Genomic DNA, 27,897 nt, shown 5'->3' with positions numbered 1-27,897 from the left:
TCAAAAATAAATTTTGTATATGTACTTTTACAAGAAAACCTCTCTCCCTGAGGTGGGGATGGTATAACGATGTATAATATATATTAGCTAAACATAAGAAAAATATATTAACACCTGGTCAAGGTGATGTCTGATATAGAATTATTAGGTCTGTTGTCTGAAAATAATATATCAAAATAAATATTGTGTTAATACTACAAAAACTAATTGGTTGTTTTGTTAGAAATAAATAATTACATAAATTATTTTATTCCTACTGGAACAAAGTAACAAAGCAAACCTTCTACTCTTCCTTGAGACTTCTGTATTAATACTGGAGTAGTTCATAATTGTGGAATACATATCTTTCAATTCTGATATAATCTATGTAATGTATAATTATATATTGATCTAAACAAAGTATGTATTTGCAATACTCAAGAACTGTTTACAATAAGTAAAAATCTGGAAATACTACTTTTTATTGTTTTACAATCTTCAACAGCAGGGGAGTTCGCAGTAACTAGGCACAAAACAGGCATGAGCCAAAACTCTTCTGCATTTCACTACATTCACTACAGGTCAACTAAATTGTTAAGGCATAATGTTAACACAGGTTAACAGGTTAACAAAATAATAACATTTTCACCCTAATGTTGAATTTTCTCTTTAGTTAATTGTTTTTAAAACACCTTTAATTGTTATAAATTGACGATATATTAATGTTTACAAAGTCTTTTTTATTTTTAAAAAAAACCAAAAAATAAACTCCGATCAGACTGGTTGGCATTATTTGTAGAATTTTTCTCTAGCTGCTGAAAACTCCGATTGGAGTGCTTGAATAACTTTGGGAATTTCAAATAAACCTCAAAGATAGTTTTATTTTAAACATAATTTTATTTTAGAATTTATTTACATTTTATGAAAAATATCAAAATATTTTAAGCAAAACCTTGGTTTCTTGGACATGCCTTGCATCTATAAAATGTTTGTGTTCTGATTTTATTTTTTCTACATTCTCTATATTCTTCTTTTTTTTACTCTTTTGGTTTCTTTTACATCTTTTTTCCTTGGCTTTTTTTCTGTTTTGATTATGCTGTCAGTAAGGTTTTTTGTGATAGGATGAATACATGGTAAAACTCGCAAAGACAATAAATTTCTGATTAATTCTAATCAGAAGTCATAAACAACCACCATGTGTAATTGTTTATATACAAATAATATGAATTGACTATACTCATCTGCAGTACATGCACAAATAATATTTTGTATCAGCGAATTGATTCCTACTGCAAGGGTAATAAAGCCATCATCAGATCTTGACGATCTGCTCCTGACTTGAACTTGTTGTACCCTATAATAACAGGCTTTTCTGTTTCCTGGCCACTTTTGTTTTGAGATGCAACTAGTGTAGTTTCAAAACTTGTTGTGAGGTAATTGATGTTTGTCTAAACACCATCATTGCTAAATGAACACCATTGTAATAATTTTCTAGGTACGCTGTGTGTCCTTCACCTAACTTATCTTCAAGTAAGTGGTGTACAATTTTTTCCATATGTCCCGCTCCACTGTATACATCTGAAAAACCTTCATAAACATGAAATTTTTGTGTCAGTCTGCTCGGTTCAGTCATCATAAACAATTTTAACCCATACTTGTGGCATTTACTTTTTATGTATTGTTTGAACTGTAGACGACCTTGCCAAGGCATCATTGCTTCATCTATGTCAAGCCGTATTTCACCCAGATGGTCACTGAGAGCTTTTTACATGTTTACATCATCTGAAAAATAAAGGTATCATAAAATAAGAAGAAATTGATTTTTTGGCTTGTATATTCTAAATACTGGAATATCAAATAATAGGTCTGTTTTACAATAGTCGTTGAGTTGATTCAAAGAAATTGTACCAGTATGAAGTAACAGACCTAGAAAAATTTTTATTTCTCTAATGTAACATTTTTCCAACGAGTAATACGAGAAGGTTCTATCATTGCAGGGTGTATTTATAACTGAACAGCATTTTAATTTTTTCAGTTAGCAATTGATTGTAAAAAATCATCATCTATAATTAACTGGAAAAAGTTTATAGGCTTACCTTCTCCAGAAATCGGCACCAGAATTCCCTCTTGTTTTATAAATTTAAATTTTCTTAACATACCTGTGTTTTGCCATATTATGTTGTCTGGTGTTTGGGCCACAGCAGCAGTAGAAACTGCTGGAAAAATTGCTGGTGAACTAGAAATGAACATTAACCATGAAGATCAGAATCAGGATTCCAAGTGTCACTGACTTGTAAATAATGCAATAACTTAGTATCATTTAACCAATTATTTGAAAAAGAAAGATTACATGTATTCGATGAAGGTCCCAGATTGTTACTCATCTTCACCAACACAATGTTACGAATTCAGAAAGAAAACCGGGAAATCACCTTAAACACTATTAAAAGCAGTTATTCAATTAGGATGCCAGATGTTCACAATAACTCCACACACAATGCTGATGACAGAATAAGGTGGGAATGTGGGATGGCCACTCTGATCAGAGTGGGCAGCGCTAATGCACTCCGATTGGAGTGATCAGCAGTCAACCTGTTAATATTCTTTAAAATTTTTTTAACAGTGATCATAGAGGAATTTTAAAATAAGTATAAATAGAAGAGCGAAACATAATGAATAAATAACAGAACAGAAACATACACACATGTGCACGCGTGCACATTAATTGTATTAGCAATAAAATTTAAAAAAAAAACAAAGTTTATACAATACTTATCTTTTGAATTTTTTTCTATATTGTATATCTATTTTTTGTTTATGTTTACCAGTTCATTTAATAAAAAATTTATTTGATATTAAAAATGTAAATCTAGTTACAGATGTTTATTTGTTTCAAATTATTCCTTAGCATTTTCTTCTTATTTTATTATAACAAATTAGGAATAATAAAATAGTAACTGAGAAATCAGTAAAGTGGTATAATAGTAGAAGAAATTTGGTTGCTGCAAATAACAAATTACTCTGTAGTAGAAGTTTGTTTTAACAGTTCAGCTGGAAATTTCCACTTGCCATACAATTTGCAGATGGGCAAGGACTATCCTTAAGAGACCTTGTGCTTACTTTCTAGTAGCTGTTTGGTATCTAGAAGAATATCAATTTGTTCTATGTGCATTCAAATCTGTTGATAAATATTAACTGATCAACAATGATGATAGAAGCATGGTAGAGTAAACATTTCTTTTCTCTATTTCATGAGAAATTATGGGCAGGGCAATTGCCTTCCACTTGAGGAATCCTTTTAGTAAGTACTTTTTGTTTGAGGTTATTTTCTCCATTTCATTGTCCCTTAATGGGGATTTTATTATCACATTCCCTTTGCTAGGCTACGGGAAAATTGCGGCATTCTTCTATGAGTTGAAACACTGCAATGTTCCCATATCCCTGCAGGCCATGGTACGTGACTATTTGCTTAACTGTACTGCTCTGTTTAAGAATGCACACCTAGTTGTGGAAAAATCCGTTACCACAGGAAGCCTGCAGGGTTCCGTTCTTGGTCTCCTGCTGTGGAACCTGGTATTTGACGGATTACTGGGATTGACATTTCCAGAAGGGGTCACGATCCAGGCTTTCGCTGATGACTGTCTCTTTTTTAGTTCGTGGTAATTCATGACCACAGCTAGAAGACTGGATGCAAGCAGCCTTTTCAACCGCAGAGGGCTGGATAGACATACAAAATCTAAAACTTTCTGTGCTCAAGATGATGTTTATGCTTCTCAAGGGTGTAGACAAATTATCATACAGTCGTAACCCCCATATTAAATATAAAGGCTGTGTAATCAGCCGAGTTAGAGTTCATAGTACCTAGTTGTTTTGTTTGAAGAGAAGTTGCTGTTTAGCAACCATATTAGGCAAGTAATGGCAGATGCCATCTCTGTGATGCACAAGCTTAGGAGGGTTGCTCGGAAGGACTACGGGCTGTCGGGCCATCATTTGTACATGGTGTACCAAGGTGTCTTCAAAAGCATGACCTTACATGTGTTGCCCGTTTGGGTATATAGGTTTGAATATTATTGCCCGTTTGGGTATAGGATATGAATAGAGCACTTGTTCAGAATTTAAGGAGTGCCCAGTGCAGAGCCTTAATTGTATGCAGTGGTGTTTTAAAAACAACCTCCTACGATGTTACCACCATATTGAGAAAGGCTCTCCCAATTGATTTAGTGGTGAAAGTTTGGACAGCCATGTGGAGATTGCGAAGAGGCTGGGAGGCCGAGTTATTTGTGATGCGGTTTCAAGTTGGGCTAGTACCGGAGTGGAACGGTGATCTTAATGCACCATATCTAAATTTCATTCAGTTGCGCATCTCCCACCTGTGGAAGAGACTGCAGAGCCTCACGATGGAAGCATAGCAGCTGGAATGGGACACCACGACTAAGGGAAGATCCTTGTATAAGTTTATACAGGATCTGGGGGGGTTGGTATGCCTCGAGCTTGTTTTTAAGGGCAATGGGTGCCCAGGTGCTCACCAACCACGTTAATTTAAATCAGTACCTGTTTTGGTTTCACCTGGCAGCTGACGAGCTGTGCATCTGCGGGGAGGTCCAGTCAAATGAACATCTGATGTTTGACTGCCCTGCTCTTGGGGGGATCAGAGACCATGCCACCCTGAAACTTGGAGGTCAAGGGGAAAATTGGCCACTCACAAATAGCAAGTCAATGTGGCAAGAGCCGCATTGTCAGACCATGTGGGAGTTCCTTGATGCAGTTGTTATGTTCAGCTGACATCAGTAGTTTACCTAAGGGAAAAGACTTATTATGCTGCTATGTGAAGCTAACCTAGAGATATATATATAGCTGGCCAATTAAGGCTCCAAGCGCTTTAATATGGTGGACAGGTACTTCCTGGCATTCAGCGACCTAGGCGTGGTAGTGAATTGCTGTCTAGATGAAGTAAATTTTTATTTATGGATGTCATATATATTTAGTAGTTGATGGGGTGCGCCTACCCATTTAGTAAATATATGACAAGTGAGTGGTTGGGACACGTAAGCTGGTGATGTATGGCACCGAGCTTAGTCTGCTCACGCTGTTATGTAAGCTCTAGGAGCTATTTAGGACAATGGTCGCTAAACTGTTTCAAGGCTTAGTAGCCGTTTGTGGCATAGACACTCAATCTTATGCTTTAGGGCGACTGAATGGGGTGGTGGAGAAATGCCAAGCAAACCAAATCACTTTCCCTCTGTGTACATTTTTCCCCACGATTAATTACATTCTCCATTTAGTGACACTTGTAAGCTCTGGTTTTGGGACTTGTTTGAGTTACTGTGTCCTTTTGTTTTTTGGTATTTTGTTAAGTGAAATTATGTTTGTTATAAATCTATCTCTTATCTGTTGCTTATTGAAAAAAGTGTAATTCAAGGCTGAGGTTCTCATTGGATAAAGGCAAGTTTCTTTATCACTAATAAGATATAATTTGATAGAGGCCAAGTAAAATATTTTTGTTGAATAAGTTATGTTAAATACTCCTAAAAATAACATTCAACTTGTGACAGAAAATTTGACTAGATTATTTATTAAGTCAGATTAGATTGTTTCTGAGAAGTAAAAGTTACTGATTGCTGGTATTTTGTTAACATCTTTCACTTATTGCTAAAAAAAAGTTTGAGAAAGTTGCTTATTTTAAGGAACTATTTTAAAAAATATGTATATATTCTTAAATGTCTTAATTTATCATAAACCAGAAGATCATGAGACCATCCAGAATCTCATGGAATCTCTGATTTCAATAAAATGTGAAAGATAATTAAGATTATGCCATTTGATAGATTAACTCTAAAACATTATTTTTAAATCTGGTGATCGACTGGTGATAAAGATGTACTCTTGAGTGCTGGTACTATTCAAATCATTTAGAAAAATAAAACTTTGTATTGTTTGTTTTCTTTTAGTACAGAAAATATTAAAATGTTCAATAATGTGGATCTATTTAATTAAGATTTCTTACATTAATAATTGAATTTTTCATATTTTTCAGTCATAAGTTTGCAGTTTGGGCATGGAATATGTGGAATCCATGTGATGCTGCTGCTGTTATATTTTTTCTTATTGGATTAAGTCTTCGAATGAAACCATCATCAATGTCAGTTGGAAGAGTAATGTTCTGTGTTGACATTATTTATTGGTACCTAAGAATACTCAATATTCTTGGGGTGAACAAATATTTAGGTAACACTTTTCTTTAGTTTTACCTTGTATAACTTTATGTACTTGTATATATGATTTCTACATATATGCAGATAGGTAGTTCATTTTTACAAATAAAATATGTAGAAATTTTGAAGTGTGATCCTATTTAATGTCAAACGTGTGCAAATATCTGGGTTTCTAACATTTGAAATTTTTGGAAGTATACAGCTTATTTCTTTTTTTAGTAACGTCACTTTCGGAAAAACATTCTTTTCTAAACAGAATAAAATTTCTGATGGGATAAATATTATTATTACAGAGATGAACATTAAAGAATGTTACTTTAGTTTACAACATTTTTAAGAATTGCTTTCATTACTGTGTTACAATGGTATATACATAATAAATTCATAACTTCAGATAAATGAAATTTTACATGGAAATGCTTTCTGTATAATGATATGAGATATGAGGGTAAAAGAAAAGTTCCAAACCTCTCACACAGATGGTGTTAGTACACTTAATTTCTTGACAGTGTTGCATGATTCCATTCTTCATTGATTTTCTGTAAGAATTTCAAGTCGCTGCATCACTTGGTATAGTATTTACAGTCCATCAAAGTGGAGATTAGGGCATTTTTGGAGAATAGAAAAATTGAAATTCATGCAGTGATTAAATGCTTTTTTCTGAAAGCCTTTTTTCATTTTCTTAAGGTTTTTCTGAAAGGCAAAGAAAATTAAAGAGGAGCTTGATACGACATTGGGAGACTCTTCTCTATCAAATACAACAGTTGAACACTGGGTCACAGAATTTAAAATGGGTCAAATGCACACCAGTGATGAACCAAGCAGTGGACCCCAATTCTGAAGTGACTATTTAAGAAATGATAGAAGAAGTGCATAAAATCGTTTTGGCAGGTTGACAAGTTGTAGTGAGTGTGTTAGCAGAGTCTGTAGACATGACAACAGAACACGAGTGTAATATTTTGTACAAGTATTTGAGCATGAACAAGTTATGTGTTAGATGGGTGCCTCGTTTGGTCATGCCCAATAAAAAAACTGTGCTGAAAAAACATTTCAGACAATTGTCTTGAGCTCTTTTGGCATAATCCAGAAGAATTTTTACATCAATTTGTGATGGTTGATAAGGCTTGGGTTCATCACTGCTTTATTGAGACAAAACACCGGGTTGAAAAAGATCAATCTGCTCCAAAAAAAAACAAAAATGAATTTTTGTATTACAAAGTTATGGCAACTGTTTTTTTTTTGGGATACATGTGAAATATTTTCATGTCTTAAAACGGATGAAATAATAAATGGCAACTATATTATATGACCTTATTATAGCGTCTCAGCAATGAAATTAAGGGAAAATGACCACATTTGGCAAAAAAAAGAAGTGCTTTTCCATCAAGACAATATTTCAGCTAAGTTCAGTGATTGCAATGACAAAAAACAACGAATTACAGTTTGAATTGCTTCAACTCCCTCCATTTTCACCTGATCTGGCTACCAGTGACTATCACTTGTTTCCTAACCTGAAAAAATAGTTTGGTGGGAAGAGATTTTCGACCAGTAGTTAAATTATTGCCGCAGTAAAAGGTTATTTTAAGTTTGATAAATTTATGTACTGAACTGGCTTAAGCGTTCGTGCAGAATGCTGGACTAAGTTTGTAGGCCTTAATGGTGATAATGTTGAAAAATAAATCAAAATGTACCAAGAAGAATGTTGTCTTCTTATCCAGGTCTGGAACATTCACCTTGCCCTCTTATTTATAAAATATACCAATATTTCATAAAAAAGTTTTTTTTATGAAATATTGTTACTGAACAAAAACATTTGTTCAGGAGTTTTATTTTTTGAAAAAGTTACTTGATGATTCTGCTTTTACTTCTTTTTTTTTTCATTCAATCCTTATTGTTGTACTATAATATTTTCAATATGCTTGGATAAAACTAGAGAACAAACATTATGGCAGCTAAAACTAAATTGAATCACCTATTAATATAAGCTGTAGAATTCTGTGTTAATATTTTTTTTAAATATGTGTGTTTACATCATATTGTTATTACCATCATCTGCAACCTGATTTTCATCTTAGTACTAAAAACTGGCAGGTGGAAACAGACAGAATAGAGAAATTCAGAATACAACTCTTCAATAATATTGAAGAAAATACTATGACCAACACAAGCACAATCAGAGATTTACTTCTAATTTATTTCAGAAAATAAAATGTGCACCTGCCTTTACATATGTCTATGAAGAAAAGCTACTTCTTGATGTTTTAGAAGTTCTCCAACTGATTAATTTTAACCTAAGTGGTATAGCAACAAAAAATTAGTAATTTTTCATTAGGGGATAAAAAAGATAATTTAAAAAATTTTAAATTTTTAACTATCATCAGTATCATTTATTATTGTAACGTATTATAATTTTAATTCTTTTAATATCTTATTTCCTGATCCAAACAATTAAATAGCACTAAGTAACAGGAATTTTTTAGTTATGAAGTGGTGTTATGTTTTTAGCATTATACTTAATTCTTTAATTATATTTTTAATTAAGTCTATTATATTTCCAGGTCCGTTAGTTACAATGATGGGAAAAATGGTAAAGAATATGATTTATTTTGTTGTGCTGTTGCTTGTTGTATTAATGAGCTTTGGTGTTTGTCGGCAAGCTATATTGTTTCCAGATTCTGATCCAAATTGGACTCTGGTTAAAAATGTTTTCTACCAGCCCTATTTCATGTTGTATGGTGAGGTGAGTATAATTTATTTTGATAAAATTATTAAGAGATTTCATTTTTTATAATAATAAACAAATGAATTAAAAATAATTATCCACCTTGCCTTCTTATTTACAAAATATATTAATAAAAAAGTTTTTTATTAAATATTGCTACTGAATAAATGTTTTGTTCAGAAGGAGCACTACTGAACAAAATTAGTTTTTTTTTTTTTAAGTTTTTTGATTGTAATTGTACTTTTTTAGTATTATTTTTTATCATCTAATCCTGATTGTTGTATTATAATGTTTTCAATATGTTTGGATAAAACTGGAGAACAGGTGTTACGGTGACTAAAACTAAATTAAATCATCATCAATTAATTAATAATGCAGAACGTCATGTTAATTATTTCTTAAATATGTATGTTCACGTCATATTTACATTTTTAATGCACCATCTAATTTCAGAATTTTCATATTAAGAAATAAATAAATTAGTGAGTAGAGGTATATGTTACATTTATGTCCTATTCATGTTGAAGTAGTGGAATATTGTTTTATTAGCTGACATCAACATGATTTTAAATTTTAAGTTTTTTATGTGCTCTTGCATTGTCATTCATGATGTGGATGTGAGATTAAGCTTGTTATTTATGAACTGATCTCATTGGGGATTGTTCAATAGAATTGACAACAGCAGTACATATTTCAAATCAACTTTTTGAGAAGGAGACTTATTAAAGCATTGTTAGAAAGCGTTGTTGTTGTTTCATTGTTTGGCCCATATTAAGTTATTCCTTAACCCACACCTATCATTGACTACTCCTCAATATACTATAACTGCTTACTTCAGCCAATTTGATGCAACTATTTTCTTTACTTCTGCTGAATGATGCTCTATAAGTTATTACCAACTTAATTTAATGAAAAATCACATAAATTAAAAGTAAATAATTAAAATTATTGCTCTATTGTCAGAGATTCAGTGATTTTCCAGTCACTGTATACTAAGAATATACTGAACATTGAATAGCAATAAAGAAATATGTCTCTACGAATGATTCTTCTTTACAGATGATTTCTAAATGTAAAATGAAATAGGAAAACAAAATGTATAAACATTTTGAAAAAAATTCACAAGATTGGCTAAGAGAATGCACTTGTAATAAAATATATTCATCTTTAAAAGAGAGAAATTCTGTTTAGAATTTGTTAGAAACGTGAAATGCCCATGTGTACTGCGTGCTCACCAGTGATCTTGCAGCTTTTGGATTCCTGTCAGTAGACAGTCTTTATTGTGTATCAGATTTCCTGGGTCACTGCAGGTTTAAGGACTTCTACGAGTCAGTAATACTTTCATACTGCTGAAACGTATTCCTTGCAGAGGTTCTTTCAGCTTTAGATGAGACCAAAGTCCAGCAGACTCAAACCTGGGCTGTATGATGGATGGGGAAGCAGTTCCCAAGCATAATTGATGAAAATATTGACAAAATTTGCAATATAGAGGGCTGTATTGTTATGCAAAATTGATGCACCACTGTTGATGTTTTCTGTATACAGTTTTTAAACTTTCAAAGTTTTTATTTTGATGTATGCACATTGCTTGAATTTTGTTATGAAATCAGAGTTCATTTCTGCATTGTCTTTGAACTGCACTGACATTGATACACAGTTAATAAACCCTGAACAACTTATATGTACTGCTTCATGACAATTCAGGATACACTCTACCATTTGTCGCAAGTTATTCTGTCTTCATTTTTGCATGCATGCACACTGCATTATTTTTGGAACCCTTGTAGTTAGTTTTTTAAAAGCATTGCTCATCCTCTTTTGAATTTTCTTATATTAGATCTGTAGAGAATCATTATTTTTATTATTCATTTGTTTACTAAATTTAAGTTTTGATAAAAAAACATTTTTTTTTTTTATAAAAGTTGTATTCAGGTGTTTATTTTAAAAAATCCAGAAGCACTAACATATCATCTGTCATTCTAGTTTAATTTCATAGTTGAGTTAGCATAAATAACAGAAAGGAAGGAATAGATAATTCTCTGAATTAGGTATCATTTTCATTTTCAGCTTGGTTTGGCTGAGAATTAATTAAGACTGCTGTAGTATAAATGCATTCAGATGTTTGTAATTTTCTTCTTGTTTCATCTTTATCAACTATTACCATATTAGATAAAGAGGGTCCCTACTGGAATGAATTGTAAGATTGATTTCAAAGACTATATTGGAATGCAGATACAATCATAGAAAATATCAATAAGTCAGGATGTTTTATTCGGAGCTAGAAAGATGTTGCAGTTTGTCCAAGCCAAATTGGCCCAGATCTGATGAACAGCATATCTGTATATCTTGCTGCCTAATGAGCACAGGTTTACAATACTACTAGAGTAAAGACAGTATGTATATAGTATGACTATTGTTTATTCCAATCAATGAACAAATTCACGTCTTGTATATATTAGTTACTTATTTAATCCTGAGTATATATATTAATAAATTAATAATTTATTTTTTATTAGATACTGAAATAGATATGTTATGTAATACTATGCAGACTAATCGGCTGTTACTGATTAGTGTTTAGTCCTAAATATATTTATTTATAGCTTAACTATAAGCTATAAATAACTATAAATTTATAACTATAAAATATCAAAGTCTAACATGCACGAGATAGATGTCTATTATTTATTCTACGCTCTTCGCCCTTTGTTCTGGGAGTGGCAAACAACTGTACGCTAGCCTAGGCTATGAGTCATTCATAAGAAAAATTTCTTTATTCAGGTTTGTGTAAATAATAACTGAACGATATATCATTCTAAACATTCAAATGAAACATTAAATCTCTATTTATACAAACCATTCTGATTCATTCAGAGATTAACTTGTTTTTGTAAATGATTCAGTTCTAATTTATACTGTATTTTCAGTTAAAACTTGTCCAGTTAATTGTGTGTATCCGAAGAGTACGGTTATTGTTGAGTTATAGTGTTCTTTGAGTTTCAATTCTTGAAAGTAGTTAGTCTTAAGTGAAATTTAAAAAGTATCTATTTGTGTTAAATTACTAAATTTTTGTCGGCTGTATTCTTATGGTAATGAATTGATTTTATTATTTTGCTTATTAGGTCTAATTTACGTGGTAAAGACATTCACTACCAAGGGAAAGAGATTATACACAGCATTTTTAATCACATAGCAGGAGAAGCTGCAGCTGGAATGTTTGTTAGCGACACCAAAAAAGTTGTAAAACATTTTGCGTGTGCCACAAGAGTCTCAAAAAGAACAGTTTAACAAATTACTGGTAAAATAGTTTCAGAAAAAAATTCAGTTCTCCTCGCAAAGGAATAAAATACAAAAAGGAAATGACAAACCCAAACAGTTTTGATCAAAATGCCATATGATGTGAAGTTAAAATTTTACTTAAAGGAGGACTGCTTGCCTTCTTTGAGGAAACTTGCCTTAGTTTTTATAAAACTAAAAAGTGGAGTATTTATTGGGCAAAAGAGTAGCTTACGAACATTTTTATTAAGCATGGACTTCAAATGGCAAAGAATCAGAAATAACAGCGCAGTTCTTATTGAAATTGTGATATTCAGTATAAGCGATTTGTGTATTTGAATAAAACTGAAGAAGACCAAGAAGACGTAGATAGAATTGAAGGAAGACCAATCGTTTACGTCTATGAGACTTATATTTTAAGTTCTCAATGCAAACAGTAATGTTGGCAACCTTCAAATGCGCCCCAATTTCCCAATTTCAAAAGAAGAAAGGATAACAGTTATCCACACCGGTATTGAAATGGAATTCATTCTCAACTGCTTGACAGTATGGAAAGTCAAGTCTTCCTCAGGTGATTATCATTCTCAGATGAACTGCAACATGTTTTTCAAGTGTATCAGAGTGCTTGATCCCACTCTTTATGTTATTCAACATGCGTAAGAAAAAACTGGCAAACACATAAAATTTTTAATTTGAAGTTATGACTTTCACATAATCTTACATATCACCATCAAAACTTGTTGCAAATCCATTCTGAGATTCCATCCCAAAATTATTTTTTACCTTTTTAGTGTATTTGAGTGGTGTTTAAAATTTTTTTATATATTTTTTATTTTCTACTTTTTAGCCTTCATAAGTGTAAACTTTACAGCTGCGCTAGCACACAGGTTTGAGTGTATTTAGCAAAAGATTGAATAGGTACATTTTACAGTGGGTGAGTGAGTGCAATTAAAACCGAATCTCGCTATACCTTGACAATTATTACCTGTCAAGGTAATAATTGTACTTAATTTTTTTTTACTTTAAGTATTTAAAAATAAGTTAGCTAAATATTTGTGTATTGTTATATTTGATTATGAATTTATTTATTGATTGGAATAAACATTAGTATAAAAAATGCTAAAAAAAATTTATACCATAAATAAGTATAAAAAAATTAGTTAAGTTAAAGAATTAACATAAAATAAAACAAAAATTATACTGTATATATACCATAAACTCTATTAAACCAGTATATATGTATATATATATATATATATATATATATATATATATGTATATATACTGTCTTCCATGAGTAGCATATTATAGCCCTGTGCTAGCTAGCCAACCATTGCCTAGATCAGATCTGTGCCAATTCAGCTTGGACAAGCTATACATACTTGTTAATTATCACTCCATATTTTAATATCACATCAATACCAATATTAACACTCCATCAATATCTGTGTCTGAATGGTAGTTTATTTCTCTTTCATCTGGAGGTTCTGGGTTTGAATCCCAGTTGTCTGATATGTTTCATATGCTACAAATATTTCATATCATATATTATCTACAAGCTTTGAGCTTACGTAATGAGATTATCACTATAGAAGAAAATAAATAAATATGCTTATTTACATTGTATGTACTTTCTTTATTATATGTTAAATAAAAATTTGGCTTTCATGCTAGCCTATCCTTCTTGATTGTAAGTTTGATTCATGACAGGAAGCTAGTAATTTTTTCATAATTTTCATCATCTCAGAAAATTCCATACTGGACATCTGTCTATAGCAGCTAAATAAATAAGTTAGGTTATATAATATGTTTCATTAGTTTTGTTTTTATGAGTTAAATGTGGTTGTGTTCTTAATTATAAAATTATTTAAATGATTTCACCATTTCTAGGTCTTTGCTGACACCATAGATCCACCTTGTGGGGATGAACCAGGGATGGAAAAATGTCAGACTGGTCGATGGATAACACCATTTGTTATGTCTATGTACTTATTGATTGCTAATATTCTTCTTATTAATTTACTAATAGCTGTATTTAATAACATATTCATTGAGGTTAATGCTATTTCACATCAGGTAAGAAACATTTACCGTAATATTGTAATAGAAATTTATTTATTAACGCCTTTTTTTGTTAAATTTGGCTTGTTGGGAGTTTGATTTACCATTGGTACTCTTTTGTCTAATATTTTGTTGAAGGAGACTGATAAATGTACTTGCCATTTACGTAGCTTAGCTGATTTATTTGGCTAAGAATATGTTTTTTTATAATGGTTATAAGAAAATTATTTTGATTCATTTTAAATTTTTTTGTTTTTAAAATATTAATGTGTTACTACAGTATTATTATAAAAGCATTACTACTGATAATTCAAGTAACTTTAGTGATTGTAGTCAAGTGAATATGTTAAAATAATTTTTGAATCGATAGTTATATGAGAAAGTATAACTAATGCTTTTTTGACATGTGGAATTAGTATGGCAATAGATAGTACACAATTTTAGTTAGTTATTGTTTTAATATTTCGCAGTCTTTACTGTGTTAACTGAGATCCTACTCTTTGTGTTATACCCTAAGCCAGTTGGCTGACTTTATTGGTCAACCCTTATTATGCCACCCTGGTCTGATGGTGTCTGTGATGGGGCCTGTAGTTATGTTCAAGACAATATCATGCAAAACCCTACCGATTACTTGATTAATCTAAGCTCACAAGCCATGGAAAATTTGGCTTTGCCAATGGTTTCTGTAACTTAACCTAATTCGCTGAGATGCATTTCCTTTCATTTTTTTAATAATTTAAATGTCTTATAAAATAAAAATAAATAGGTAGTTTAGCTAGAAATTAAACAAAAATTGTAACTGATAGTGATTAAACATTCAAGTCTTTTATTACATGTCATATAAAACTGATTCACTTAGCTCATTTGTCACTTATGTAAGTTTTATTAATAAATGGTAAGCCATTTGTTGATAAATAAAAACATAAAACATAATCAAAACCATGAATTTCAGTTTATTTGAGTCCTGTTTTAATTATATTTAGTCAACACTGGTTTGTTGGACAAGTATAGTATTGTTTTATTTACTTATTTATTTTTTGGTTGATGAAATTACACAGAAACTTTGAAGTTTGTACGTGGAATATGGAATGGAATTTTTTAGTATATGAAAAATGATGCCTGACCAAGATTTGAACCCGGGACCTCCAGATGAAAGGCCGAGATACTACCATTCTGTCTTGGAGATCAACATTATTGCTCAACTTTATGCAGATATATTTTATTTTTTTAAATTTTACTGTGTATATAGATGCAAATTTATATAACAGTATGTAAAATATTATTCATCAAACTATATTATTGTTCTGTTTTTAAAAAATATCTTTCTCACACACACACACACACACACACACACACACACACACACACACACACACACACACACACACACACACACACACACACACACACACACACACACACACACACACACACACACACACACACACACACACACACACACACACACACACACACACACACCTCTGAAATTGTAACATGTTAGCCAGCCACTTGTAAATGCTATTTAAAGTAAATAATTATAATCAGTTTTCTGTTATCTATGACTTCAACATATTTATTTACAACTTCAACTCACATATATAAATAAAAATTAATTAGTCTTTTTTTATAAAATAATTTTTATTTAAACTGACATTTATTCAAAGAAAGTGGAATATTTAATTTCTATACTAGCGAATGTGAACTCACTTTAGTTCATTTAAACTTAATTCTATTATTAATAAAATGAAAAGAAGAATTTTTATTACTATTACTAATAAATGAAAATGGAAGAAAGTCTGTTTTATACAAGGTCCGGCTAAAAAAAAAAGAAACTGGGTTAATGCTATAAAAACCTTTTTTTTATTCTTCACAATTTTAATATTATTCCATCAATATACTACCCTCCATGATCTCTACATCACTCTATGCAAATTTTTCATTGGTCAAAGCAATGTTGGAAGTCATTTTCAGAAAGCATATTCATGGTCTCCATCACTTTGTCTTTCACAGCTTCAACTATCTCAAACCTTTCCTTTCAGTACAGATTTCATCTTGGGGAACAGAAAAAGTCACACATCACACAAGGCAAGATCTGGTGAATAGAGTGGATGTTCCAACACAGGGATCCCATACTAGCCAAATATATCTTGACCAACAATACAGTATGGGCCGGGGCGTTGTCCGGATGAAGTTTTACTATAATTCAGGTCGTTTTCTTCTTACTTTTTAATGGAGAGTAGTTAGGACCTCAAGGTAGTATTGTTGATTCACAGTTTGACCTTCAGGTACCCAGTTTACATTCACAACCCCATGGATGATGAAAAACATAGTCGTTCTGGACATGATCACTTCAATCTCTTCTCGTCCCTCTTGGAACCATTTAAACCACTCAAAAACCTGAGTGCATTGTAAACATTCATCACTGAATACTTCTTTTAACAAAGAATGAGTTTCTGTGGCAGATTTTACAAGTTCCAAGAAATTTCACATGAATACATTGCTCCTCTAAAACACTTAACATTTTTCCAATGGGCTACAGATGCAAGGTCCAATGTAAAAAAAGACCTTAGCCTGACTAAGGGTTCCGCAGTCAACTCGTTGGCAGGAATGGACTAGTTAGCTTAGGTGTACTTACGAACCCACCTGGTTGGTCTAGTGGTGAACTCATCATTTCACATCTACTGATTTTGAAGTCGAGAGTTGTAAGGTTCTAATCCTAGTAAAGGCAGTTACTTTTGTATGAATTTGAATACTAGATTGTGGATACTGTTGTTCTTTGGTGGTTGGTTTCAATAAACCACACATTTCAGGAATGGTCGACCTGAGACTGTACAAGACTACACTTCACTTACACTCGTACATATCATCCTCTGAAGTAATACCTTACGGTTGTTCCAGAGGCTAAACAGAAAAAGAGAGTTGTGTTTACAAATCAGTTTCTGTTATTTTTTAAATCAATCAGCAACAGATACATTAAGTTAATGAGTAATGACTATTTACTATATATGTTATTGGCCTTCAGTATTTTGACAGTAGCAAAGCCATCTAGTAGTAAAAGTAAAAATTTTTCCAAAAAAAGAAAAATAGGGATAATGTTCATAAATGATGATTAAAAAATTTAGAGAACAAATCTGTTTCTCCATCTTGATGGTTAGAGATTTTTAAATGACTGTTAATTAAAAAATAATTTTGTGTGTAGTTGCATTGAAATGTGATGAATATTTAGTTTTTTTAATGGTACATACCTTTGTATAAAAATTTAAATATAGTTTTTTCATTATTATAAATTCGGTTGATTTCTGCTGCTCCAAATTCATTAAACTATTTTAAGATAAGTTGTTTAGAATTTGTCATTTTTTTATGTCATATTTAGATATTGCATCTGATTTTAATTTGTTATTTTGTTTTAGGTGTGGATGTTTCAAAGGTTTACTGTTGTTATGGAATATGAACAGAAACCAGTTTTACCACCACCTTTAATTGTATTTTGTCATATTTATTTGATATTAAAGTTCCTTAAAAGAAAAGTACAAGGTATTCAGGAAACTTATGATAATGGACTTAAACTGTTTCTTGATAGTGAAGACCTTGAAAGGTTGTATGACTTTGAAGAGGAATGCGTTGAAGGGTATTTTAGAGAAAAAGAAAGTTTAAGGCACATGTCAACAGAGGATCGAATTAAACAAACCACTGAAAGAGTTGAAAATATGTATCAGAAAGTTGAAGATATTAACCAAAAAGAAAACAATCAAAATTCATCACTGCAGGTAAAATAGGTCTTATAAAATATTAACAGTTCTTTAAAACTACTTTCCTCTTATCAAAGATAGTTGTTCTTTGTTTTCTTCCTATATTTTCTCTATATATAATCTTTTCAGGGTGGTGTAAAGGCTTAGCATTTAACTTTCCATAAGGGCAGTTAATAGTTGAGGCCAGACCTGACCAATAACATTTTACTGGCTCCTGATGTTATCGTTAGCGAACTATTCATTTGGAATGTAATTAACAAACATCCCAGCTTGTATAACTTGATCCAAGTTGTATAAGAACTACTTGCCACACAAATAAGGAGCATATTTTTCACAGCTTCTTATTTAATAAAACTTGTAAGATACCTAAAGAATTCTGGATTATCTTATTATTGAATTTACTTTTTTTCACTGTGATACTGGATAAAAATAGTTTATAAGTTTTGATTCTCCTAAAAGGCTTCATGTCCTTGTTTAATCTCTTTGTTTGATTTTGTTATGACCTAATTTTTCTGTTGCAAATAATATTTATTAATGACAATGATTGATTGTCATTGACTGTTTCTATTTATTATAATAATAATTTATTCATGCTTAATTCCATTATTACATTAGAGTATATTGTGTTATGGTGAAAGCAATGTCTAGTAGTAGTAATGTAGTATAGTAATAATATTTGTTGTTCATTTACAGTTTTTGTTTAGTGAAACTTTTTTTTCAGTTTTCAAGACCTCAAATTTTCTTGTATAATATGTCATAAAGTAGGTTTACATGCCCAAATAATAAATAAAATAATTAATTAAATTTGAATAAAACAATAACATTTTGGTTTTAGGAGTTATGGTTTGGATATTTGTGTACTTTACATATACTAAACTATACTGCTTATATATATATATATATATATATATATAAATATATATATATATATATATATATATATATATATATATATATATATATACATATACATTAAACTAATACAATAAGAAATCATTACTTTCAAAGAAATTTACTTTTTACTTGCAAAAGTCAAAATTAAGAATTTATATAATGTCAAAATATATCATATTTTATTTATGTGAAGATTTAAGTAAAACTAATCTTGTTGGTTGGATTGTAAATTATTATCTCATCATATAGTAGTATAATAGTTGTCTGTGATTACTGTAAAACCTACGTTCAAATCAGTGTAAGGTTACAAGTAGTTTGAGTATGGATTTAAATTTATTACTTTGGCCACATAGACTACCTTATAATGTTTAGCTACATCAGACTACATCTATTAAAGATAATACTGATTTACAGATCAAAAGAATTTAAATCCAATTGTTTTCTGATAGTTGACCTTGGCCAGCTGTTGAATGACTTCTCACTTAAAAAATTGAATCCAATAATCAAAGAAATAATAAGTAAACATACTTAATAAAAAATACATGTAAATAAATTTATAAATAAATATGTCCTTTATATTACCCTCTAATTACAGCACAGCGAGCGGTGAAAAGTGATATGTAACACTATTTTACTGGAAAATCATTATTATTGTTTATTTTCAGTCAGGAATAAAAGTTTATAAAAATTTGAAGTTGTAGATTGCAACTATTTTTAAACAATCTAATTGATTTTTGAGGTTTCTCTAATTTACTGCAAAACATTTTTTATTGCTTCCAGAATCTAAATAGAATTCAGATAATAGAAATCAGAAATAAAACTAATTTGTGTTTTTTTAATAAAATTCTGAATCGTGTCTCGGTAGGCATTTTGGAATCCTCATGAAAGATTTTGAATGTCTTTAAAATACCAGTGCAAGCACTTTCATTCACAGAATTGTATTCTTGTATAAAATAACTACAAAACCTTTACCAAATCTACTAGCAAATTAATGTTGTACTCAGTGAAAACTATACTTTCTATCAAAATGATTATTTTAAAAAATCAAATGTTTTATTTGAATATTATTTTGTCATAACTTTATTCTATTATTAGCTGGTACATGTTTAAATGTCAAGTGTGGTTTTTAGTGTGATTTAATATTTTTTCAGGCTGTTGAGTTTAGAATCAGGAAATTAGAAGAACTTGCTGAGCAAACACTTTCAACTTTAGGAGTTATTCATAGGTTTATGGCTACTTATAACAGAGGAGGCATGATTGATCCAGAATTAATTCCTGAAAGACTAAGAAGATGTAGTGATCGATCAGAAGCTGGATTGTCTGAAGTATCTGATGTATCAGTTCCTCCTCCTCCACCACATCCTCGACGCAGGCCACCTACTCGTTCATTAACAGAAGTAAGACCTGATCCACCATTCTTTAATGAAGGTCTTTTTTTCCAAGTAAAGCGTCCTACAACTATTGAGGCAGAGACTGCTCAACCATTGCCTGAAGAAGATGAAAATAAAAAATCTGAGGTAATGTGATGAGTTAAATTGAATTACAGGTAAATTATTTACAACTACTTTTTTCTGAATTTTTAAGGTTTAAAAATATTTTACAGTAAATACAAGGTGGAAAGTATTAATGAAGTATTAACCTAGTTGTATAATTCTTTTTTCCAAAAGAATAATGTAATTGAGCATTAAATCAACATTACAAAGATAATTCTTTTTGATATTTGCTAAGCTGTTTTACACCTTTAACCATTGTGATATATTAGAACTATTTTTTAAGTAATAATTGTTTACATATTTTATTTAAACAGGGCATTTTACAAGCATGTCATAAGACTGCCTGCTTTCTTTATTTCCTCTCTAGTCTTCACATGGATTCTCAGCATATTTCAAGATCATTGAATACTTTTTACAGATTACCACATTGATTACTTATCCCAAGTGTTAGTTATGTTTGATGATTAATCTTTGAGCATCATCAGAAGTATCTTATGAATCAGTTCCACCTCGACACAAGCCACCCTTTTCTTCATTATCAGAAGTAAGACCTGATCCATCATTCTTAAATGAAGTTTATTATTTCCAAGTAAAGCATGCTACAGCTATTCAAACAGAAAAAAACTTGAGTCAGGCCTTGCAGTCCTATCTGCTTCCAAATGTCATCTTTTTACCAAATTGAGGGTTTTTTGAGGGGCAAATATTTTGGCACTCTTTACTTTTATAGAGTCTTAATTTATTTAAGCTTTTTTAAAGAAAAAAACTTGTAAAAAACACTTTTTGTTGTAAAAATTGTTATAGGTATTATGTTTGTGTATTTATGGGTAATTAAAGCTTTCATAAAGATCAATATATCTTAAAATCATTTTGGCTGCCATTCCTTTCTATTTTCAGCAAGTTGTAATATATCATTCATACTGCATAATTCCATAATGTACTTGTAATATATTGTAGATAGTGGAGTTATATTTTGATATCATTTCTAAAAAAATGTTCAATATGATGGAGCCGACTACTTCAGACATGACAAGCATCTTGCTCTGTGGTTGTTGTTTTGCTATTTTCATTTCCAGTTATCTTAATTGCTCTTGGCAACCTTTGTTCATTGGTCACTTGGAGGTTTTCCTCAAATATTCTTATTTGAGTGTAACCTCTAGAAAGAGTGCATTAACCACTGTAAATATCAAATTCAATGCGTTAGAGTATGTTACATTTATGAAGAATAGGCTTGAGTTTCCCCAGAATGCAATTCAGTCACTTGTTTGGCTTTTATGCACCCCTTGGGTAGAAAAGAGAGTTGTTGGACAGATTCATATAAATAAAAAAAAGGGTTGCCATCCTACTGAATGCCCATTAGAAGTGGATGCTGTACCAGCTTAATAAAAGGTGTCAGCATGACACAATAAACAGAACCACAGTGATGGCTGACCCAGCCTTCCACAGCGGAGGAGAAATAATGGATAAGGAACCAAAAAGAAGAGAGAGGGGATGATTATCCCACAGAGATGTCTCTTACCAAGGTTATCATTTTGCCCAGAACCTCAAATTTAGTATTAGGTTGAATTTGTGTATTCCCATTCATTATATTTAAAATTTTGTTTGACTGTAAACATAGCAGTAAAATTTATATGTTGTTTTATTTATTGTAAATGATATTAATTAAAATATTATTAGTGATTGTTATAATTGTTAATAATTTAAATTATGTAGGTTATTGGTAGGTTGTGATTATTACAACAAATTTCCACTTTGACTCTGGAGTTAGTTTTAAAGCAAAGAAGAACCTGAGACTAATTAATAAAATATACAGCTTGCTCATTGATATATTACATCACACCTTACTCATTTGTTTCAGTGTTGTAACTGATTGTTATCATTCATTTTCTGATCTTTTCAGAATTAGATTTCCACTACTTTGTGAAAAGAAAAAGGACTTAACAGATTATGGAGTTAAATTTTTGTGTTTTAAGCTTTACATTGACTTACCTAAATGCCTTTAACAGTTTTTTCTTTTTTTTACAAATGTGTAAATTAATTGTGAATTGTGTGATATATGTATTATACAAGTACATAATATTCTATCTGTAATGAAATATAAAAACAAACAAAATTAAATACACTACTATCTTCTGTCAAAACAAAAACTAAAATTTATGTTCTTTATGATTATCAGTAAAATGATACCTTATGCTAACTTCCTGTAATTAAAAAATAATAAATTAAAAAGTACAATGATATTTAATTATGGTTACTTTTTTAAAATATTTAATTATTATTTTTAATTTATTAATTTTAATATTTATTTTTGTTTATTAATCTACTATTTTTAAAATATATTCTGATTTATAATAAACTGAAGATATTTGCTAAGAAATTACAAGAAAAAGGGTATATAAAATGAACATATATAATATATAAAAATACAAACACACACATACACACACACACACACATACACACACACACACACACACACACACACACACACACACACCAGCACCACTGTTCGTATGTTTTTTTATAATAAGATTTTTCTCTAACTGGTGAAATCTGTGAATCTGTGCTTGCTATTTTAGATGTGCTATTTTCAGAGTTAGTTGAAGTTGGTTACACAAAGAGCTAATTTTACATTGTTTAATTCACATGTACCTTTACAATTCTAATAAGTTTTATAACTAATCCAGCCAAATTACTATTTGTATCCACTCTTTACTGCTATATTGACTGGTCTTTAAATTGACTACAAAATATTTAGTCAGGACTTGTAGATAATTGCATTTTTTATTTGTTTGTAAACTGACAGTGTTCACGTAATTATATTTCACTAGGCCATGGTATAGTATTAATTTAAATTCAATCACAAATGGCACCTGGAGGCAGAACTGAGGAACCAGTATTGTAAACCGTAAGTTAATTGTGAGTAAAGATCAAAGTTATCTAATCTTACTGTTTTAAGTTTATTTACATTTCTGTTTTTTTTACAGGTGTCAGTTTGTAGTAGTGATGGTGGAGATTTGGCCGTATCTGAGCATGACATTGCTACTGCAGCTTCAGCTGCAGGTGCCTCATCAACTCGTCGACAAAGTTCATCAGGATCTGTACAAGGAGGTGGTAACCAGTACCTGAATACACTTATACCACGTCAGTTGTCACAAACACATTCTGAACCAGATAACTCTACCTGTGATCCGCTTGGTACTAAACCATCTTTAGTTGAGCGTTCTGTCACGTGGGCTGAACCAAGAATTAAAGTCATTCCTCCTCCTGGAGCTAGATCCATGCTGATGGCAATGCATACTGAATATACAAGGTATTAAGTATAATCTATTCTTTAAGTTTAGAGAAATAACTGAAATTAAAATACATTTTAAATGCTATTATACTGTTTACTGGAACAGTTATTTTATGTTTAATGATACATTTTTAAAGATATTTTTGGGTAATAACAGTTAATAAATATTAAAAGTAAGGTTATTTTGCGTAAAGCATTATTACATGTACACATTTTTTTTTTTAAATGAAAAGTACATAATAATTTATTTCATTCATAACTTCTTTTTTATTAGCAAATTCATTTTTTTTATTTTTTATTTATTTATTTTATTTTATTTATTTTTTGTTAGCAAATTCATATTTCAGGCCTAACTGAACTTAACTGTTTATAGTTTTGTGATTTGTAGATAAATCCCATTTAATATCGTAATAATGTATATGATATAATGTACTTTATTTTATAAACATAAATGTTTAACTAACAGAGTGCATGTAATTAGTCATCAACTTAACCAGTTTGTTTTCTGCTGCATTATGCCATAATATGACTATAGAGAAAACACCCAAAATCTGGTAAATGAAGATCCATTCAATGTACGTGTGTTGTAATTAGTGTAAAATGTTTTTCATTTTTATGTATTGCTGCCTTCATTGATTTCAACATACTGTTTTTATATATTAAATTAGCTGTAATAAAATTAAGGAAAAAAGTTGTGATCATGTGCTAAAAAATAGCTGTGGTGCACTATCACAGTGGATTTTTAATGTGGGATCATTGACTGTTAATGACTAGATGAAGGGAAAAAAATATTGGAGGACAAGTTTGAAATGGTAAATGAAGCAATGTACATCTGTTTTCTTTATCAACAAGAAATGGTGTTCTTTTATTTGGGTCTATTGTGTAGAAGGTAGAGGTTTTAGCTATTAAGCCAAAATTTGATAATTACAGTTCTTTGGCTAGATCTGGTTGGTTGGATGGTTGAAAAATTTAACCGTGGTGTCAGAAAGTTAGTTTTAAGTGGGAGAATTATCTAACAATAAATGTGGCACAGTAGAGCTCAAAAGTAAATTTAAAAAGATCTGATGTGGACACCACATGACTCCCTTCTATGCCTATTAAATTACATGTACACTTTATTTTTAAATGAAAAGTACGTAATAATTTATTTCATTAATAACTTCTGATATTTTTTCATATTTTCTTTTTATTGTTATTATTGATTTATTATTTATCGTAAAACTTAAACTGCAATCAGAGATTAATAATTATTAATAAATAAATATATTTAAATTTAAAAAAAAAAATTTAAATGTGCCTTCCCCATGTAAGATCCAAATATTTCATTTATAATTTGGCTATAACTCTGGAACCAATGAAAATAAGTACCACTTATGATATATCATTGAAAATATCTCAATGAGGGCTTATTACTGCAGTTAAGAAAAAGTCCAAAATCCAGATTTATTTGGATTTTGGGGTTTTTTAGACACTTTTGGTTCAGTCGACTGCAATCAAAAGGAGAGGTGCACAACTACATATTACTACAGTCCTAAATCCAAAATTTCAACATCCTACAGCTAATTGTTTTTGAATAATGTGAGACATATAGATTTCATGCTGAAACTAGTCAAAATGGATTCAGGGATGGCCAAAATGGATATTCCCGTTGAAATCTGAAAACCGAGATTTTTCACGATCACAATACTTCCTTTACTTCATACAAGGAAGTAAAAATATTGTATTGATATATGAGAGATTAAAAGTAAATTCCTAATGAGATGGATCTTAATATCAAGATGCTACCTATTACTATTAACAAACAGAAGAACAGAGGCCTGATTACTGAGAGAGTGATGAATTTATTATTTCTCCAATATAGTTGTAATCCATCTCAGGATCATTGTCCATTTATACTTAAAGATAATAAAAAAAACATGGGCAAGTAAAAACATCAGTTTGAATGGACTGAGAACATTGTAAAAATATAAAATAATCGTGAATGTCATTTTACTTGTTCAAGGAACACTTTTGTGGACATGGCCGTTTTATTCTGAAAATTGTTTGTTTATTGATTTTAAAATGAAAAAAATATATTTCTGTCTCTTCTTTGGTCATCAATTCAAAAATTGATTTGTAACAGTTCTCCACTTAAAATCAACTTTATGCTTTCTATTTTTTTTTTTTTGTCATGTCGAAAACATTTCTGTATATGGAATTTGTTGTGCTCACAGTATTCTCTTTGTAATTTTAATTTCTTATTTGCTGCTTAGAATTCATTTATTATGCTTATTTTTTTTACATTTGTTTGATTAATTTTTTCAGGCTAATTATTAACTATAAAATATTTCCGTCCTCTTTTTCACTCACTGGTTATGTAGAAGATTTTGCCTACATTTTATATAGAATTATTTGGTGATGTCTGGTATTTTTTTTGCCAAAGCAAACATAACTTATTTATATTGATTAATTTAACATAACTACTGATAATTCTTTATTATTGTCTAGCTTTTTCTTTGTAATATTAGATTGGCATATCTTATTTTGGCTTTTATTATGCTGCCATAAGTAGTAATTGTTAATTTGAGCAATATTTATCTGCCTTTGTGACATATTTTTGTTACAAAGATTTCATATTATATGTCTTACTTACATATATCTAATATATATTTTACAGTTATACCGTGAAAAAAATGATATAAGGGTACAGTTAACAAATATATCAGCAGTAATTGTAATTATTTAATCTTAACAGTTAATTCAGCAGTTTAAAATTATATTTATAAGTAAAATTACTGTAGCTTAGTAGAGTCACATATTATTGTAGAAAAGTATTATTATTATTACTTTTATTTAAATTTCTTTACATCTGTATGATGTATTTGATGTATTTCTTTACATGATGTATTTGTTCAGGTTAATGTTTGTTATTATGAAATTAGTGTATTATTTAATTAAATTAATACTTAACTCTCTAGGTAACATTGTGGGAGCAAGTGTAATTGTGCCATTTTTGCATAATTTATTGGTAACCACGTTTTTGACATGTATACTATAGTTGTGAACATTTTGTGCTATTCTATATAAAAGTTATGAGAAGATAACTGTGCGTAAAAGTTATAAAAATAATAATTAATTTTGAAATGAGATGCTAATTAGATAATGTCTTCTTCCATCTTTGTATCTACCATTAAATTTGAACTTACTCATTTAAAAACTCAAAATATAATGTTAATTTTGAAATTCTTATTATTTTATTGTGGTAGAGCAAGTTTGCAGTATCTGGAATATTTTTCAAATATAGTTCTTTTCAGTTGTAGATTTTTCTACCGTATACCTTAATAATGTTATAATAAAAAGAAGCTAGCCCTGAAATTCATCAAAATTATTCGCAGTTTTTTTAAAATAAAATTAAGTAAGTTAATCTTCATGTGATTTAGTTTGTAATTTTTAATTATGAGAAATTCTGTGATCTACAACGTATGTATTAATAATGGGATAATTTTATTAATAATAAAAGCTTGTTCATAATATTTGCGTGATATATTTTATAATGTCAAAATATTATTTATATATATATATATATATATATATGTGTGTGTGTGTTTTTTTTTTTTTTTTTTTTTTTTTTAGGATGTAAAATCTTACATCCTAAGATTTTTCTCTCCAGTTTTACAAAAAATCAGTTACAGTAACTCAACATACCAAAAAATGTTACTAACAGCAATGAATAATTATACGTTATTTATTCGTTATGAAACTAACTATTTATATATATAAAAATAAAAAATAACAAATAATAAACACATTTGACTTAGAACACCCATTATTAGTTTACTTGAAATTCGTAGAACCCTTATTATTTATTTACTTGAACATATCACAATTTCACAAATCATCTTGTTAATATGGAATTGGGCAATCTGAAATTAATTTTAGTTATAATTTTGAATTTAATTTATCATTATAACAAGTAACATTTTTAATAGTTCTTTATAAAAGAGTCGACGGATTACTAATTTTGTAATGGATTCATGAAGTATTTTTACGGAGAGGCCTTTAATAATAGTTTCTCATACCTGTATACAGAATAAAACATAAATTGTAAACCTCCTGAATAGTTTTTTGAACAGTCACTACAGTTAAAACTAACATCAATGAATTTTAGCACAAACTGCGTCTTTTCGATAGTCTCCCAGTATAACCCCCACCACCATTTCTGAGAATTAGTCAGGCT

At 30.1% G+C, this 27,897-nt stretch overlaps 1 protein-coding gene and 2 long non-coding RNA genes across 8 annotated transcripts in view; 1 reads left to right on the top strand and 2 right to left on the bottom strand.

Moving 5' to 3' along the window:
- Trpm (transient receptor potential cation channel, subfamily M) overlaps nt 1-27,897 on the top strand; it is a 747,840-nt gene that overhangs the window by 703,787 nt on the left and 16,156 nt on the right. For all 6 annotated transcript variants that reach the window (XM_075360566.1, XM_075360569.1, XM_075360568.1 and 3 more), the window contains 6 exons: nt 6,014-6,204; nt 8,750-8,931; nt 14,080-14,265; nt 17,664-18,020; nt 20,048-20,413; nt 23,374-23,699. In XM_075360566.1, coding sequence (XP_075216681.1) covers nt 6,014-6,204; nt 8,750-8,931; nt 14,080-14,265; nt 17,664-18,020; nt 20,048-20,413; nt 23,374-23,699 — 1,608 coding nt within the window. The remainder of the gene's footprint in view (nt 1-6,013; nt 6,205-8,749; nt 8,932-14,079; nt 14,266-17,663; nt 18,021-20,047; nt 20,414-23,373; nt 23,700-27,897) is intronic.
- LOC142321999 (uncharacterized) lies at nt 857-27,897 on the bottom strand. Its single transcript, XR_012755755.1, has 2 exons — nt 27,740-27,897; nt 857-1,761 (listed from the first exon to the last, which is right to left on the bottom strand). It is a non-coding gene; the product is annotated as an uncharacterized LOC142321999 (long non-coding RNA).
- LOC142321998 (uncharacterized) lies at nt 16,054-27,193 on the bottom strand. Its single transcript, XR_012755754.1, has 3 exons — nt 26,627-27,193; nt 22,376-22,467; nt 16,054-17,154 (listed from the first exon to the last, which is right to left on the bottom strand). It is a non-coding gene; the product is annotated as an uncharacterized LOC142321998 (long non-coding RNA).

This window comes from Lycorma delicatula, chromosome 3, assembly GCF_047948215.1.
Source record: "Lycorma delicatula isolate Av1 chromosome 3, ASM4794821v1, whole genome shotgun sequence".
Classification (NCBI taxonomy): Eukaryota; Metazoa; Arthropoda; class Insecta; order Hemiptera; family Fulgoridae; genus Lycorma; species Lycorma delicatula.
The sequence above is the reverse complement of the archived record's forward strand: the minus strand, read 5'-3'. Positions and strand labels throughout refer to the sequence as shown.